At 38.0% G+C, this 17,431-nt stretch overlaps 1 protein-coding gene across 1 annotated transcript; it reads left to right on the forward strand.

Moving 5' to 3' along the window:
• Positions 1–4,642: 4,642 nt before the first annotated feature.
• On the forward strand, positions 4,643–15,683 carry LOC144716332 (GDT1-like protein 4). The gene is made up of 10 exons (XM_078591458.1): positions 4,643–4,798; positions 5,047–5,166; positions 5,256–5,324; positions 5,430–5,549; positions 5,648–5,746; positions 5,854–5,926; positions 12,860–12,945; positions 13,901–13,984; positions 14,068–14,127; positions 15,355–15,683. The coding sequence occupies exons 1-10, from the start codon at positions 4,643–4,645 to the stop codon at positions 15,541–15,543; spliced, it is 1,056 nt and encodes a 351-aa protein (XP_078447584.1). The 3' UTR covers positions 15,544–15,683.
• The last annotated feature ends 1,748 nt before the right edge of the window (positions 15,684–17,431 follow it).

The following is a 17,431-nucleotide window of genomic DNA, read 5'->3' on the forward strand; positions in this document are numbered from 1 at the left end:
GTTTCTATGGGAAATGATGTAGCAGTGCCATGTGTGTATGCATGTACGTTGGAGTGCTAAGTGGCATTCAATGATGTTACCAAGTTTGCAACCCAAATAATTTTTCTGTATGTTTGTATTTTAAAAATTTTCAGAAAAATATGGAAAACTTCAGAAACCCGTTAGGATTTTCCCCAAATCCCAAAACACAATATATTTTGACCTTTTGATCCAATTTGAGTGACCCTTTTACCAAAATGTTTTATTTTAAGTCTGTGTCTGTTCATTTTTCCTATCATTCAAAATTATTGTAGGAAGTAATCTAAAATCATTTCAAATATGGCACTTTCATTTTAGATTCTTTGGTACAATCATCATGCTCTTTATTTTGTTCTTCGGGATTTCTTTCATTCAAAACCTTGAAATGATGCAACCTCGCAAAACCTTTAAGTGATATAGTTTTTGTTGAAAAAGATCAACAGGAATATTCTACCATTTTACACTATTTTAGGCAAAAATGGTTGGATGAGTGCGAAATGGGATGAATATGAAAATAATAGAAATCAATCATGACATGCATTATTTTCTTGCTAATTGTACTCAATAATATGAGAATAAAAATAAAGATGAATTTAGTATCTGCAAGTTTAAGATCCCTCCAGCTCATTGATAGTCGCATAGCAATGGAGATGAATTGAGAATGTGATAGACCAGCAAACACCCTACAAATCCACATACAGTGGAATTTTATAAGAAAGATGGACGATCCACCTGAAAGTTGTGGGACAAAGAGAATACAAGGAGGAGAAAGAAGTGAGAAGAAAAAATTTTGGAAATGGGAAATATCTCAAAAATTCCCAGCTTTTGTTTACCAACAATTTCCAAAGGATGTTCTTATACGAAGTATGTCTTATGTTGGGTCATGTTTATTGGTCATTAGAAATGCCAATAAACTTTGTGATACAGGATGGTTCAGGGCATGAAGGGGAAAAGATGGTGAAGACGGTGACAACATGGAGGAGGCGGTGATGAGTCTAATGTAGATGGTGACGATGGCGGTGTCGAATATGATGACAGGGTGCCAAGCACTAGCACCAAGAAAGTGCCCACAGGCGAAGGTAACATTATGATGAGATGAATCAATGTGGCGGTCGTGACGCTATACCTCTTCTTGTAACTATAACTTATTCATGAAAACTAAGAGCGGAATAACTAAGGGGGTGAATTAGTTAATTTTGCCTTTAATTATGTTGTCTAATTCTTTTTATGTATTGTTTTTTTATTCTCTCAATTCCTTATGTCGCTTGTACACCAGATTTTTTGTCCTGGACAGGATCAAAAATTTTCCCAGAAGCTGGTACTATCTGGTCAGGGGATCAGATCACAATTTAATGCTAACTGATGATCTAATCCACTAAAACTCTAGGTTAGCAACCTCACTTCGTTGTTGTCCTTCGGTACACCTCTTCTCGTCCACAGATTGACTCCAAGAGTTTAGCTCATCGTTCCTGCCTCCCTTTGGAACAACTTGTCTTTCTAATGGTGATGTAGCTCATCGTCAAACTATGTCCCCGATTAACCCAAGCCTGAGAAGATCTGCTAACTTAGATCCAGCATGATCCTGAAAAGTTTAGAAGATTCACAGCAAGGATTGACTACTCGGTCAACCTCCTAGACTCCCCCTGAGTCTAGCACAGACTCACTAATAGTCTACCCTTATCCTGACGGGTAAGTATGACTCACCCAGAGTCAAACAAGTATATAATAAAAAACTTGATGATAATCTTACTAGAAGATAAACTTCAAATGGTACTAAATGAAATAGAAAGTAATCAATATCAAATAAATTTTCCTTGTTCAACCAATGAGCTGAATTTGACTAACTAGATTATCCATGAAGTTGTTCTGACTGTTTTTTAAATCAAACCTGAAATTTTGGTTCTCAAAAAATATTCTTATGTAATAACATTTATCAAAATCTTTCCCACTACAAGATATTTCACTTCTATGACTTATATCTGTATCAAAATAACTTAATTTTTTTCCTAATTCAATCTTATTGTCAATCACCTTAACTGGATTTATAATTGGAAAATTTTGATTTCAGAATAAGCAGAAGATCAATCAAACTTAACTCATAACACAGTGAAATCAAAACCAGTATTCAAGAAAAAAATTATGTTAGTAATTTGAATATTTATACACTTGTTTTAATCCAGAATAACCAACTTGCGAATTAGAAAAACAAAATATGAAAATAAGATTATGGTCGTTAAAATTTATTATTATAATTTGAAAATGAATAGAGATAAACTTGAGTTGATCTGATCAAACAATTGATTTTTAAAATCAGTCATATGAAAATCAGAAGTTTAACCATAACTTGTTTTAAAACTCTGAAATAGAGAACCAGGATTCGAACGGGAGAAATTAAGGATTTGAAATCATAATGAGGAATCAGAATAGTAAATCAAAAAACAGAAATTCATCCGATTGAAAACAAAACAAAATCAAATCAAGATTAAAACATTTCTTCAAAAGCTTTCAATAGACCTATTTCAAGAACATGTTATAAGATCTTGATTGCATGCTCAAGAGAAAAAGATAAACAACCTGGACTGATGAATCACACACATGACAATTCGAGAGAACAATTTTTTAAAAAATATCAAGTAGAGGTTGCTTTGGTCAAAGAGAAAATGAGAGACTACGCACGATTTACCTTGAATGATATGTAGAGGGGGAGAGAGTTTTCTTGATGATCTTAGAGAACACCAATTTTTGAAAATCCCCTTTGAGATATCGTTTCTTGATGGATGGGCAGAAGGAATCCTTCAGCAAACAGTCAGAGATCGTCAATCGGCAGTCAGAGATTTTGGTTCTGAATCACGAGAAAGAGACGAAGAGTGCATTGAATCAAGAAGTCATTGGAAGAGAGAATCAGTAGGGTGAGTACTGAGTGGAGGGAAAGATACTATATATCTTGAGATAGTGATAAATGATTTTTCACAATGAGAGAAAGAGAGAGAGAGAGGAAAAACCTTTATGTAAAAATTATGACTTAAATTAAAATGATCTGATAATTATTCTATTTTTCATAAAAATGATCATTTCAAAAAAATAAGGAAAAAAACTTATTCTTTATGAATCAAAGTCACCCGTCATTGCATACCCACTCGATTTGTCAGTACCTGCATCCAAAAAGATATACTTTTCTCTCATTATTTTGGCTAAAAAAAAGATCACTCACTGTATGAAAATAATTGACATTACTTTCATAAACATCAAAGGCCATATTGTAAATTTATCAAACTCATTTTAACTCACACACGTGGCGACCGAGACGCTATACCTCTTCTTGTCACTCAACTTATTCATGACAACTTCTCTCTTTCCCATGATGACCCCCCTTCCCATTTTTAAGGAAATACAAATAAAATTAAAATTATTTTAAAAAAGGAAAAAGGAAAATGAAACTACATAATTGAGCTTAGTGGTCGTGCTCCATCCACTCTCGTGCTTGTCCAACCGATATCCATTCAATATCGGGTATCGGATAACCGATATCCGATATCCAGAAAAAAATCGGGATGGTGTGATATCGGGTATTGGGCGATATCCCTCCGTAAGGTGTAGACGGATATTGGAGGGGTAAGGACGATCTAGATATCGGATTTTGATATCCGGATATCGGATTTCGATATCCGGATATCGGAACAGGTATCCAGATATCAATAATCGGTATTGACATAAAAATTATACTACTCATCTCCTTCAATGATTTATTTAAGTCCAATGGCATAAGTTCTTGATATGTTATCAACCTCGGTTAATATATTCAGTACAAGATTTTTATTTTCTTCCAAATAGAAACCTCGGTTGCATTAAACTTCAAATCTTGTCATCCCTTATGGAAGAAAACAGAAATCGTGCGCTGAATATATTAAACAAGGTATAATTTATTATTGAACAATATAGTAACATCTTGATAAATATTCAGTATGTTGTAAGCCGGTTATATATTTAATATATTAATAACTCGTCCAATAAATAGAGCCCGAAATTTCTATTTTCTTCCATATGGGATAAAGGATTTGCAGTTGGGTGTTAAACTCGGAATCCTGCTGTTATCCCATATGAGAGAAAAAAATGTTCGAGCTCTATATATTAAACGTGGCACTTAATAAATAAAAAGCTCCTAACTACCCTCTTTTGCACAATGATTCGTCTAGCTTTTGATTAATTATATTTTTATACAACCCTTCTAAGTTGGATATCAAAATCCGATATCCAACACCGATATCCGATGTCGTCATCCTCCCCCGTGAGACGGAGGCGGATGACGACATTGAGACGGATATCGATATTGGATATTGGCACTGTAACAACCGATATCAATTACCGATATCCGATTCCCAGATATCAAAAAAACGGATACCGAAAATTATTTTTCCGGTATCCAATACAACATCCGCCCCGATACCCGCGTCCGGTAACGGCATCGGGACGGGCGAACACTAATCCGCTCCCATCACTTTGCCAAAAATGCAATTTTATTTGGAGTGGACTTTTGACTTTGTCTCCGTTGACTTATTGACTGCCTGGGTGGTCGTCGTTGACTCCGAGAAAGAGGTATAAATAGGAAATTGGGTCGTTCTTCCCAATGGAGGTTAGAAGACAATTCGACGGTAGATTCGACGAAGAGGGGAAGAGGCAGCCAAGGGAATGGAGATTGCGCGTTGTATCTTGTTTCTCGGTTGATCTTCCATTGGATCTGAAATCTGCGTCAGTAAACGGATTCGGAGGATCTGTGGATCTGGTGATTATCTGTCGTGCGATTCTTTTATCGTTCAATCTCAACAACAGACGCCGATTTTGACCTTTTTTCGGTTATTTAATGTCCTTGTTCTAGATCCAGATCCCGATTAGGAGTAGCCTCGGAATGGATTCGTAGGATCTGTGCATCTGGTGATTACCTGTCGTGCAATTCTCTTTGTGTTCTGTTTCATCTATAGACATCGATTTTGACTTTTTTTTGGTTATTTTGTGTCCTTGCTCGAGATCCAGATCTCGATTAGGAGTTCTCGCATCCGCGGTTGTCTCGGAATGGATCTGAGATATTGCTCCTCCAAGTTTCTGGTTCTAGTCTTGCTCGTGTCGACGTTCTCTCAGTTCGTCTATTCTCTGGTAAGTCCGGTGTATGGACAGATCCAGTGGTTGATCTGTACTAGAAAATATTATCTATGCTTGTGATTCTGAGAGTTTTCAATTTACAGGATGTCGGCGAGGGGAATGTTGAGAACACGTCCACCGAGTCTGTTCGACCATTGGATCGCCGTACCAAGGTTCGCAAATTTCCTCTTCTTTTGTATAATATTTCCGTCCCTTTCTCTTCCACAATGATTATTGTTCTTCATCTTAATTTTGGCTTTTACAACGCCTGTCCTTAGATGCTGCTGCATCCTCTTCGGAAGGAAATTGTTAGCAGCGAAGCTGGCATCACTTCGGATTCTGGTCTCGGACTGTTTGATGCTCTCTTTGCAAGTTTTTCAATGATCATTGTCAGCGAGGTCTGTGTTGCCCTTTTTTTTTAAGAATAATTTGAAAATCATATTCGGTTGTTGTCCTGATATTATCTTATTTTCAATGTTTTTTCTGTATCGACTAGATTGGAGATGAAACTTTTATTATCGCAGCTCTCATGGCCATGAGGCATCCCAAGTCAATTGTGCTATCTGGTGCTCTCAGCGCTCTTTTTGTGATGACAGTAAGAACTTATGCCTTGAAAAAAATTCTTCACGCATATGAATCAGGACTTCTAAGCAATATGTGCTCTTTTATTTTATGTCTCTAATAATTAAATGTTCATTTCAGATTCTTTCAACTGGGCTTGGTCGGATAGTGCCCAATTTGATTTCAAGGAAACACACGAATAGTGCAGCGACAGGTTGGGCTACTTCTCTCAATCACATATTCTCTGAACACTCTTTTTTTTCCTTTATTTATCGGACTATTAGACTTTTGATAGAGTCTTTTGGGTGACGTATCAGCAGAAGAAAAGTCAATGGAATGACAGTAGACTTAGTGGCAGGAAGAGTAGTTCAAGTATTTCTTGATTGTTATATGGGTATTAATTCCCGTTCTGTGACACTGATTCAGGGTATGAAATAGGTTTATCTTTAATGAATTTTTCGTCAAGTGGCCATATCATGGGGCTCTTGTTTTTCAAGTGTCGAAATGGCCTGATTCCCTTGAGCTCAGCATCTAAGATAGAGCAATAGACAGTAGATGGAACAAGAGAGAAATTTTCATTCAAAGAAAAAGGATAGATAACATTACATCCCCTATGATGGGGTTTTTTATAGAGAACAAGAGAGGATGACCGTTGGACCCTCGAACGGCTCTATTCCAACGGCTAGTTTAACTAGCCGTTGGTCTTGGGAATCGGGCCCGATTTTGGCTTGTAAGTGGGCCCGATATTGGGGATGTTTTGGGGGGCCCGATTGGACCCAATTATCTTTGACACTCCCCCTCAAGTGCTGGAATGGATACTGGTCATTCCAAGCTTGGACACCAGATGTTTCAAACTTTTAACTGGGAGCTTCTTGGTGAAGATGTCAGCACACTGTTCTTCAGAACTGACATGTTCTGTTTTGAGTAGTCCTTGCTCCAGATGATCTTGGATGTAAAATCGATCAATGTTTTCATGCTTCATCCGATCATGATAGACTGGGTCGTGGGCAATGCTGATGGCAGACTTGTTGTCGCAGCGGATAATAATTGGGTTTAAGTACCCAACCTTCAAATAGTCAAGTATGCCTTTGATCCACATTGCTTCGTCGATCCCTTTTGACATTGCTCTGAACTCAGCTTCAGTGCTTGACTTTGAGACCACAACTTGTTTTTTACTTCGCCATGTTACCAGGTTCCCTCCCAGGAAAGTACAATATCCTGTAGTAGACCTGTAATCAAGACGAGACCCAGCATAGTCAGAATCGGTATATAGAATTAGATCCAGCTTACCTGTCTTTCTGTATGCAATGCCCAGTCCTGTAGTTCCCTTCAAGTACCTGAGAATTCTGTTAACAGCCTGAAAATGGGAATTTCTTGGGGAATGCTTAAATTGACTAAGTACGTTTACCGCATAACATATGTCAGGACGTGTGTGTGAGAGATATAGCAATTTTCCCACAATACTTTGATAAGATCCTATATCTACTTTAGGGTCACTCTCTTCGATAGTTAGTTTGTGATTAGCTTCAATTGGAATTTCACTTATACGACAGTTCATATGTTTAGTTTCATTTAGGATATCCAAAATATATTTTTGTTGTGTCATGAGTATTCCTTTACTTGATCTAGCAAATTCAATACCCAAGAAATATTTTAGTGGTCCTAATTGTTTAACTCTAAAATTTTTGTCTATATGGTTTTCGAGGTTCCTAATTTCTGTGGGGTCATTTCCAGTGATGATGATGTCATCCACATAAACTAATAGAATCGTTATCCCCCTTTTCAGATTGATTTTTAACAAACATGGTATGTTCGCCATTACTCTGATTGTATCCAAGTTCTTTCATTGCTTGTGTAAATTTTCCAAACCATGCTCTAGGTGACTGCTTTAAACCATGCAAGGCCTTTTGCAGTCGACATTCTTTACCTCTATTTGATTCATCCTCATATCCAGGGGGAATATCCATGTAGATCTCTTCTTTGAGGTCCCCATTAAGGAAAGCATTCTTAATATCATATTGATTCAGGGGCCAATCCAAATTAACGGCCAATGAAATAAGGATCCTAATTGTATTCATCTTTGCAACAGGAGCGAATGTTTCTTGGTAATCTATTCCATATGTTTGGGTATACCCTCTGGCTACATGCCGTGCCTTATATCTATCTAAACTTCCATCTGATTTACACTTTAGTGTAAATACCCATCTACATCCTACCGATTTTTTGTCCTTTGGGCGATCAACTATCTCCAATGTATTGTTCTCCAATAAAGCCATCATTTCTTCATCCATAGCCTCCTTCCATCTAATATTTTTGATGGCTTCAAGTGGAGATTTTGGTATAGGAACATCTTGTATTGTTGTGAGAAAAACTTTATACTCAGGAGAGACATGCATATAGTTTAAGTGACTTTTCATTGGATACCATATAAGGTTTACACATGCTCGTTTTCCCTTTCTAAGGGCATTCGGCCAGTCTGTCCCAGTATTATCTTGCTCCATGTTAGTATACTTATCTTCTTCTCCCCCTGTAGTTGACTCCTCAAACACTGTTGGTTTCTCCTTCTTTTTTCTCTGATAATACTTTGGATATGGAGTCAACTGATGGATTCCTTCTATTTCCGTTGTCCTGTCTCTAGTAGACGAACCAGGTGTTGTAATTTCTATGTCATGTGTAGATTGGTTTGAGTTAGTGAGGTTAAGAACAGGAGCATCTTCTTCTGCCCCTTCTTCTAATCCAAATCTTACGCATGATTCTTGGTTCGCATCCAAATCTGGGGTTGGTGTTGCTTCACTTGTGAGCAACTGGGTTATATCTCGATGAGCCTCAGTACCATGTGGCTTATAATAGAAGGATGACTCATCAAAGACTACATCCTTGGACACGATATACTTTCGGGTAATTGGATGGTATAGCTTGTATCCCTTTTGTGTAACAGAATAACCAACAAAGACACACTTTAAACCTTTTGTAGATAGTTTATTCTGCTTATAGCCATGATTGTATACATATCCCATACACCCAAATATCCGAACAGGTAATCCAGTTTTCAAACGTACACTTGGATAGTATGTTTCAACTAGTTCAAGTGGACTTTTGAAACCTAAGACCCTAGATGGAAGTCGATTTATCAAGTGAGTGGCTGTCATTATTGCAAATCCCCACAGATTTGCTGGAACATTTCCTTGTATCAGTAATGTTCTTCCTTTGTCAACAATATCACCAATTTTCCTTTCAGCTACTCCATTCTGCTGAGGGGTATAAGGACATGAGGTTTCATGTCTGATGCCTTCAGAAGTGATAAACTCTAAGAATTCATTATTCAGGAAATCTTTTGCATTGTCTGTTCTAAGGCCTTGTACTAGATTACCAAATTGTCTTTTTATCAATGCACATAATCCTTTGATATTTTTGGTTACTTCAATTTTTTTTTCTGGAAGAATACCCAGGTGTATCTGCTATAGTCATCTACGCATACTAGGAAGTACTTAAATCCTAGTATGTCCTGCTGTGGAGATGGCCCCCAAACATCACAATGGATTATTTGGAAAGGATGAGTAGTAGAGGAGCCACTTGGTGGATATGTAGTGCGCTTAAATTTTCCTAGCTGGCAAGCTTCACAGATCAAATTTTCCACCAAAAAGTTTTTGAACAAGTGAGGGTACATCTGTTTTAAGAGATGAAAGGACGGATGGCCCATTCTTCGATGGATCTCCATGAGTGAAGCCCTTTGTGTAGCAGTAGCTGCCACATGTGTTTGGCCTCCTTCTATGTGCCCAGGATGGTTCCGAGGGAGATAGTAGAGACCTTGTTGGATTTTAGCTAGTCCAATCCTCCACCCGAGTTCCTTATGACATAAATATGCATCCAAATTATCAAAAAGAACAGTATATTCCTTCTTCTTAGCTAATTGTTGCACTGTAATTAAGTTTACCAAAAGTTTAGGAACATGCAACACCTTTTGCAGTTCTCCTATGGGTTGTATACTCAAATTACCAATTCCCACTACTTGTAGTAGTGTTCCATCAGCAGTTTGTACATGCTTATCAGGAGCAATTTTTTCATATGTCATGAAGGATTCTCTCCTGGATGACATGTGATCTGTTGCTCCTGAATCTAGGATCCAAGTAGTTGTTAAATCCTTAGTAAACGAAGCTATTTTAGGTAAAAAATTGTTGTTACCAGAGTTGGCCATCGAGGTAGAGCCGATGATAGATCCAGAGTTCATCAATTGAGCCGACATTCGTTGAAATTCCTCCTTCATCATCTTCTGGAAGTCCTGCATGGAGGGAATGGTATTACCTGAATTTTGCTCTCCCTGTAGTGCTAGATGTGCTCTAGCAACATGTGGAGGTTTCCCATGCAGCTTCCAGCATTTATCTTTGGCGTGTCCTCTCTTTTTGCAGTAATTGCAAAAAATGTCCTCTTTGGAGGGCTTGACTTCAACAAGTGCCGTTCTCTCTAGGTCATTCTTTTGTTGGGTCTGCCCCTTCGTGAAGTAGGCAGTACTTTCTATAGCTTCTTTGACAGAGTTCAGACGACTTTCCTCTTGCATAGCCTTTTCTTCTGCCTCGTCATATGAAGGTTCTTCTTCACGATTGAATAGCTGACTTCTCAACATCTCAAACTCTGGTCGTAGCCCATGAAGTAATTGACAAAGGCGATTAGTTGCTGCATATGCTCGAGCCACTGGATCAGTAGAGGGTGGACGACAATGATCTAACTCATTGTGCAGGTCCCTCAGCTTGTTGGAGTATGTGAGGACATCCATGTCGCCTTGCTTAAGATTGAAGGCTTGGCAGATAAGATTGACAATCTTGGTCTTGTCATGCCTCTTGGAATGATTTCTATGGACAGCTGCCCATAGTTTTTTGGCGGTTGCATAGGAGTTGTACCTTGTCAATTGTTCTTGAGAGATGGAATCAAGCATCCATGCAAAGACTTGGGCGATCTTCACTTGGGCGATCTTCACTTGGGCGATCTTCCGTCAGGTGATGGAGGAGCCTTCGAGGCTTTAAAGCAGCTTCTATTGTTCTTTCCCAGAGCAGGAGATTACTCCCATTGAATATGTTGCACTTTGCCAGAACAGGAAGGTGCGTCAACCATCGATCCGGTACTATCAAGGTAGGCCCGAATGATGTAGGTGGCACACTAGGCGCTTGGAGCTTCATAGACTCGTCAGCCATTGCTTTAGCTATCCTTCAAGATAGTAATTCGCCTCTGCAAATCGTGATCCTCCCGTAGGATGACCCTAATGCAGCTGAAAGAGAGCAAGCTCTAAAGGAAACTGAAAGAATGGTCGGACCTGCTCTGATACCATGTCGAAATGGTCTGATTCCCTCGAGCTCAGCATCTAAGATAGAGCAAAAGACAGTAGATGGAACAAGAGAGAAATTTTCATTCAAAGAAAAAGGATAGATAACATTACATCCCCTATGAAGGGGTTTTTTATAGAGAACAAGAGAGGATGACCGTTGGACCCTCGAACGGCTCTATTCCAACGGCTAGTTTAACTAGCCGTTGGTCTTGGGAATCGGGCCCGATTTTGGCCTGTAAGTGGGCCCGATTTTGGGGATGTTTTGGGGGGGCCCGATTGGACCCAATTATCTTTGACATCAAGAAATACTGTGTTCTGTAATTCTAGGCCCCCGACTTTCTATCTTCTTCACTTTTCTTTCCTTCATTCTCTCGCACTTGGGAGGTAGCTGTTAGATCATCACGGCCCAGTTAGGGCTAATTTTACTAACTTATGGGCCTGAGGCCATGTACGTGTAATAGACTAATCCTAGGGGTCTAATGAAAAAACTAACCTAAAATGGATTTAAATAAAGGCCCAATAAGGGCCCATTAACGGCCCACTAAGGACCCATTAAGGGCCCAATAGTGAGGGGCCCATTTAGGGAATATATTAGGTCCTTAATGGACCTAATATATGCTGGGCCTGATTTATATCAGGCCCAGCCTCCAACAGCTATATTTATAGCTGTTGGAAGTTCCTTGTTAAACAAGGAATCTTTTCTGCAGCTTTTTCCAACGGTCTATTTTTGACCGTTGGACAAAAGCATTAATCTCTCTTTCTCTCTCTCTCTGTGAAAAATTTGTATAAAAGGGGCATCTGTTTAGTAATAAAGTCAGTTCATTTTGCCCCAATTTTTCTGTCTCTTCTCCACATTCTCAGAAATTCTCTCTGCAGTCCACTATCTCATCCTTTTCTTTCAATTTATTACAGTAGCCACTTTGTTTCTACCAACTTTGCAATCAGTTTTACCTTTTTATGTTTGCCTTTGAACCATCTTCTTGGTCTGATTCATTTTTAGAACTAAAACAACTTTAACATTGTCAACCAGAGCAACCCTATCACCACCATAGAAGTTGCCCATCCATGGAGGTGCTTGGAACATTTAATGCAACATTTTTTTTTTCATATTATGACGGTGGTTTTAAAAGAAGTTTGAATCAATGTCCGCAATCCGATATGTCTACTAGAGAGGATCCGTTCTACACTGCAGTTGTAAGAGCTGGCTCTTTATTAATCTCAAAAAAGAATGGGAAAATAGCCGAGCAAGATGACAACAAAATTGGGTTATGATGGGATTACACGTTGATGTGAATAAACAACAGCGTACCTTAGAGGAGAATCTGAAAGAGAACTTGATGCTAGCTTGCATAAAACTTTCAAGTAGAGAATGTTGTTTAGTTATATGGCATATTTTTTCATCGTTTCTGGACGTAACACATTTTGGACTTTAGAGGCCATAGCTCAATCTCACAGCGCTGGACAAGTTAGTCATAGCCCTATGCTGGGTTCTCCATTCCCTCCAGGGCAAAGAAAATAAATGACAAACATCCTGGCTCATGACTGGAGAAGGACATCTAACAAGTTTGAGGACAAGCTGGTACTGACAGGGAGGCCTGATGATAGAGACCCATGATGATAGAGTGGGAAACAGTCCTCCGAATATACCAAATTGGCAGTGATTGATCATTTCTCTATTTCCGTACCTCTTTTTATGCTTGGGGCCTTGATCATTTCATTAGATCTCTCTCAGGGATCGTATCATAAAATTATTCTGTATTATATTTCGTCATTCCTTGAGTTAAGTTCCAGAATAACATGTTCATGGGCCTGTTTACTTTGCTCGTGCAGTTTTGTATGCGTTTTTTGGTCTGCGACTCCTTTATATTGCGTGGAAATCTGATTCAAAGGCCTCACAGAAGAAGGAAATAGAAGAGGTTTGTGTCCTTTTGAATTTTAATGTATTTTTCTATCCTGCGGTTAACTGAAATGAACTCAGGTTTTCTCTTCCTGTATGAAAATAATCTGATATCACGTGTCTCGAACTTCAATTGAAAACCTCTAAAATTTCAAAAGTACAATGGCAATGTAGTCAACTACCATGCTCCCAATATCAAGAAAAGAAATTTGAGAATGTAACTCCCTTTCTATGAATAACCGATGATTTTCCACAGAGATTGCAGAACTCTGTCTCCCTCAATCTCTGTGGATCTCGTCCTTCCGCACAGCTTGTCGCCCACAGAGCGTGTCGTTGAATACAGATTTTCTCCCTCACGTCCTCCTCTCTGAAAAGCCGATATCACTCTCTACCCCTCTCGTTGGCCCCTCCTTGATTTGTTCTTCTCGTCCTATGCATGAACTTAGGGTTTTCTTTAATTTTTATGTGCTTTTGCACGTGACTATTCGTTTCCCCTTTCTGCTAATGCCAGTGCATGATTCTTTCCATTTTCAGTCTCTTTCTGTTTGCATCGGTATTGTATCATCAATTTTTTTATTCTTTCCAATAATCACTATACGTGATTAGGCCTCGAGTGGCTTGAAATCCACTAATAAGAAGGATCTGGGTGCTTTGTGAAGCAAGATCACCATGTTTACTTTTCTTACTACTTGGGATAGTTGTATTTTATTTCAATTTTCTGGGACTATTATCCTAGATGCATATTCTATGAGTCTCTTGGTCCTTACTAGTGATTACTAAAACAGACATCAGATAGATAGTAATAACTTTGTAGGTTAAACGATTTCTTGTTTCCAAACTTGTCGAATTTCCAATTCTGGTCAGACGATTGCCATTTCAGTCTGCTTCATTGTAAGATGATGATTTGCCAACTTACTACGAATGTTGTGTTTCTAATGTAAAAAGTCATTTGAAGATCATGAAAACCAATGTAGGTAGAGGAGAAACTTGAGGCCGGGCAAGGAAAAACATCATTACGGCGCTTCTTCTCCCGATTTTGTACACCAATTTTTTTGGAGGTGTTTGCTCTTCAAAAATCTATTTATATACCTTTAATTATTTTATATGCATGTTTACTGATATCTTTCATATTTCCTTGCAGTCATTCATCTTGACCTTTTTAGCAGAGTGGGGTGACCGCAGTCAGATAGCAACCATCGCTGTAAGCTATTTAATTGCTGCTCATTAGACATATTTTTCTTTGCCAATCTCTAACAGATGCGTCATATAACCCTTCAACCCTCGATTTCTGAGTTTTAGGAGAAGAAACCCAAAAGATGTTCAAAACTCCCTGTGTTATTTAATCACTACGGTTGGCGTAATATTCATCTTCATGATATCGCGTTTTTTCATGTGAGCTACCCACTGGAAAGCGCTGTGATCATCATCATGATCATCACGTGATTGATGTGTTTAATGTGTTTCGCTGTGAGCAATCCCAGGAATGCAGTAGGGTCATCATCATCGCCATCGTGATCAACATGGTCATCATCATCGCATGTGATTGACGTGTTTCACAGTTAGCAACATGATCAACATGGTCATCACTACGGTTGGCGTAATATTCATCATCATGATATCGCGTGTTTTCATGTGAGCTACCCACTGGAAAGCGCTGTGATCATCATCATGATCATCACGTGATTGATGTGTTTAATGTGTTTCGCTGTGAGCAATCCCAGGAATGCAGTAGGGTCATCATCATCGCCATTGTGATCAACATGGTCATCATCATCGCATGTGATTGACGTGTTTCACAGTTAGCAACATACATGAATACAGTAGGATCTTCATCATCATCGCATGTGATTGATGTGTTTTGCAGTTAGTGACCCACATGAATGCAGTAGGATCTTCATTGTCATCACTATCATAGTCATGGTCATCATCATCACATGTGATTGATGTGTTTCGCTCTTAGCAACCCATGTGGATGCAGTAGGATCTTCCTCATCATCATCATGATCTACATGGTCATCATCATGACATGTGACTGGTGTGTTTTACGGTTAGCAGCCCACATGAGTGCAGTAGGATCTTCCTCATCATGATCATGATCAACATGGTCATCATCATGACATGTGACTGGTGTGCTTTACGGTTAGGAGCCCGCATGATCGCAGTAGGATCTTCCTCATCATGATCATGATCAACATGGTCATCATCATGACATGTGACTGGTGTGCTTTACGGTTAGGAGCCCGCATGAGTGCAGTAGGATCTTCCTCATCATGATCATGATCAACATGGTCATCATCATGACATGTGACTGGTGTGTTTTATGGTTAGCAGCCCGCATGATCGCAGTAGGATCTTCCTCATCATCATCATCATCATCATGATCATCATCATGATCATCATCATGACACGTGGATGGTATGTTTTGCAGTTAGCAACCCACAAGAATGCAGTGGGGGTAGCAGTGGGAGCAGCTGTTGGACACACGATATGCACCTCAATCGCCGTCGTCGGTGGAAGCATGCTGGCTTCTAAAATATCCCAGCGTACGGTAGCCGCCGTCGGCGGCCTTCTCTTCCTCGGCTTCTCCTTATCTTCGTACTTCTACCCACCATTGTGACCCAGGTAAAGTTCAATTTCTCTACTAATAGATTAGTTTTATGCCTTTGCATGGGTTGTTTTCCATTGAAATCATTAGCCCATAATAGGGGCTGGCTATTCTTCTTGTATATCGATATTTTTTAATCTTACTTTACTTTATTCTGCTGTCCTGTGATGGACCGTATGTTGGAAAAAAGTTTGGGGAAGGAAGAAATTTTTTTACTCAAAGAGTAAGTTAAAATGTCCGATTTGATTTTAATTGTATTTCGATGATAGAACATTGCCCCTAATTGTAGTCAGCATTTGGTCAGTTTGATGTTGAGTCAAAAAATAGAAGCTGTTCCTTTGTGATTTTATTATGTTTTGACGTTGCATTTGATCTGTTTGATGTTGAGTGAGGGGGGTAGAAAATTATGTTTTCAATTACACTTTATGATGTTGAGTCAACTGGTCAGGTCTTACTAAGTTTGTTATAAAATTGGGATGATGATAATCTTGAATTTGTAAAAAAAAAGGTTATGAAAAATGATGAACTCGTTTGCTCGTTATTTGTTTTTGTCTTTTGTAAGCATGTGTGAGAGAGATCAATAGTTATATCTTCATTTTATGTTTCTGTAGGTTTCTTGAATTGGTTGCATATAATTGATCTTGGTTTGGAAAAAAAAGAATATTTTGTTTTTAATCTTATTAGGTTCCAAGAGATAAATTATTTTCTATAGAAGTAGTGCAGGTTGATGTTTTAGTGATTTTAGTATTACTAATTGTTGATTAAATATTTTTTGTCACTTTTTATCAAACTATTGATCTATTTGGCTGTAATTGTGGGCATCATCAAATAGATTATTTATGTGAAAGAGGTGTGGATTTTTCATAAATTTAGTAAGTTATGTTGTTACTAATCTATCTTTAACGAGTGATGCAACGTAAAATAACACAGGCGAGGACATTATATATTTTCTACTTAGTAAGGCTCTTTAATAGGTCCTAATTCAATTTGGAATCAGCCACATAGTATAACTCATATTTGATAAATCATATATATGTTACTTGGATTACTCTACTTTTACTCCAAGTTAGACATGTGAGAAGAGGCAAGAATCAGAGATTTATTCATTAAAACCCATTCTCTTCCTTCCTAATTTTTTTATTAATAACATAAACATCCTGATAATCTTGAATTAATTTTTTTGTCTGGTCTTTGTGTACTATTATTCATAACAATCAAGATAGTGAAATTCATCGACATATCTTTAATGTTTCAAGCTTGAAATTAATCGTTAATAACGTAAACATCCTGATATTAATGAAAAAAAAACAATATCATCGTCTCTTAAACTAAAATAAAAATCGATAACATTGAAATAAACATCCTGATATATGATGGCATCATAAAATAAAAAAAGATGGATTCAAGATCTTAAAAGGGAAGTTAAAATTGAATCTGTATGTTCAAATATCCTATAGTGTAATTTTTAAAGTCGTAAACCATTAGCAAATAAAGTGCCACTGTAAAAATTTATATCTTTTCCATTCTAACCTTTCATTTTGATACTCTTTTAAGAACAAATCAATGTAATTTCTCCAAAATAAATAATCAATCTGAACCTTTTCATAATATGAAAACTACAGAACTATTGCACAAAGACTCATGAAGCAGGACTTTATTAGGTAATAATTGGATGAGTAGTCAAAATGTTCATTACAGAGCTATTAGAAGATATGTGCCTCTGGACTATATAAAAATATCATTTGATTGTATGGTGAGAACTACAATGCATTCAGAAATGCTGGGATTTTCATATTTAAATGGATCAAAGCTGGGATTTTAATTTTTCAACTGCCTGCTGTAGCCAATTACAATCTCTACAAGACACCTCCCGCCCTGCAAAAAGAATGAAACAGAAGAA

This window comes from Wolffia australiana, chromosome 20 (assembly GCF_029677425.1).
Source record: "Wolffia australiana isolate 7733 chromosome 20, ASM2967742v1".
Classification (NCBI taxonomy): Eukaryota; Viridiplantae; Streptophyta; class Magnoliopsida; order Alismatales; family Araceae; genus Wolffia; species Wolffia australiana.

Coding starts and splice junctions, on each gene's coding strand:
- LOC144716332 (XM_078591458.1), top strand. CDS start 4,643: ATGGAGGTTAGAAGACAATTCGACGGTAGATTCGACGAAGAGGGGAAG. Junction 5,325..5,429: donor CATTGGATCGCCGTACCAAG/GTTCGCAAATTT, acceptor GCCTGTCCTTAG/ATGCTGCTGCATCCTCTTCG. Junction 5,747..5,853: donor GCGCTCTTTTTGTGATGACA/GTAAGAACTTAT, acceptor TGTTCATTTCAG/ATTCTTTCAACTGGGCTTGG.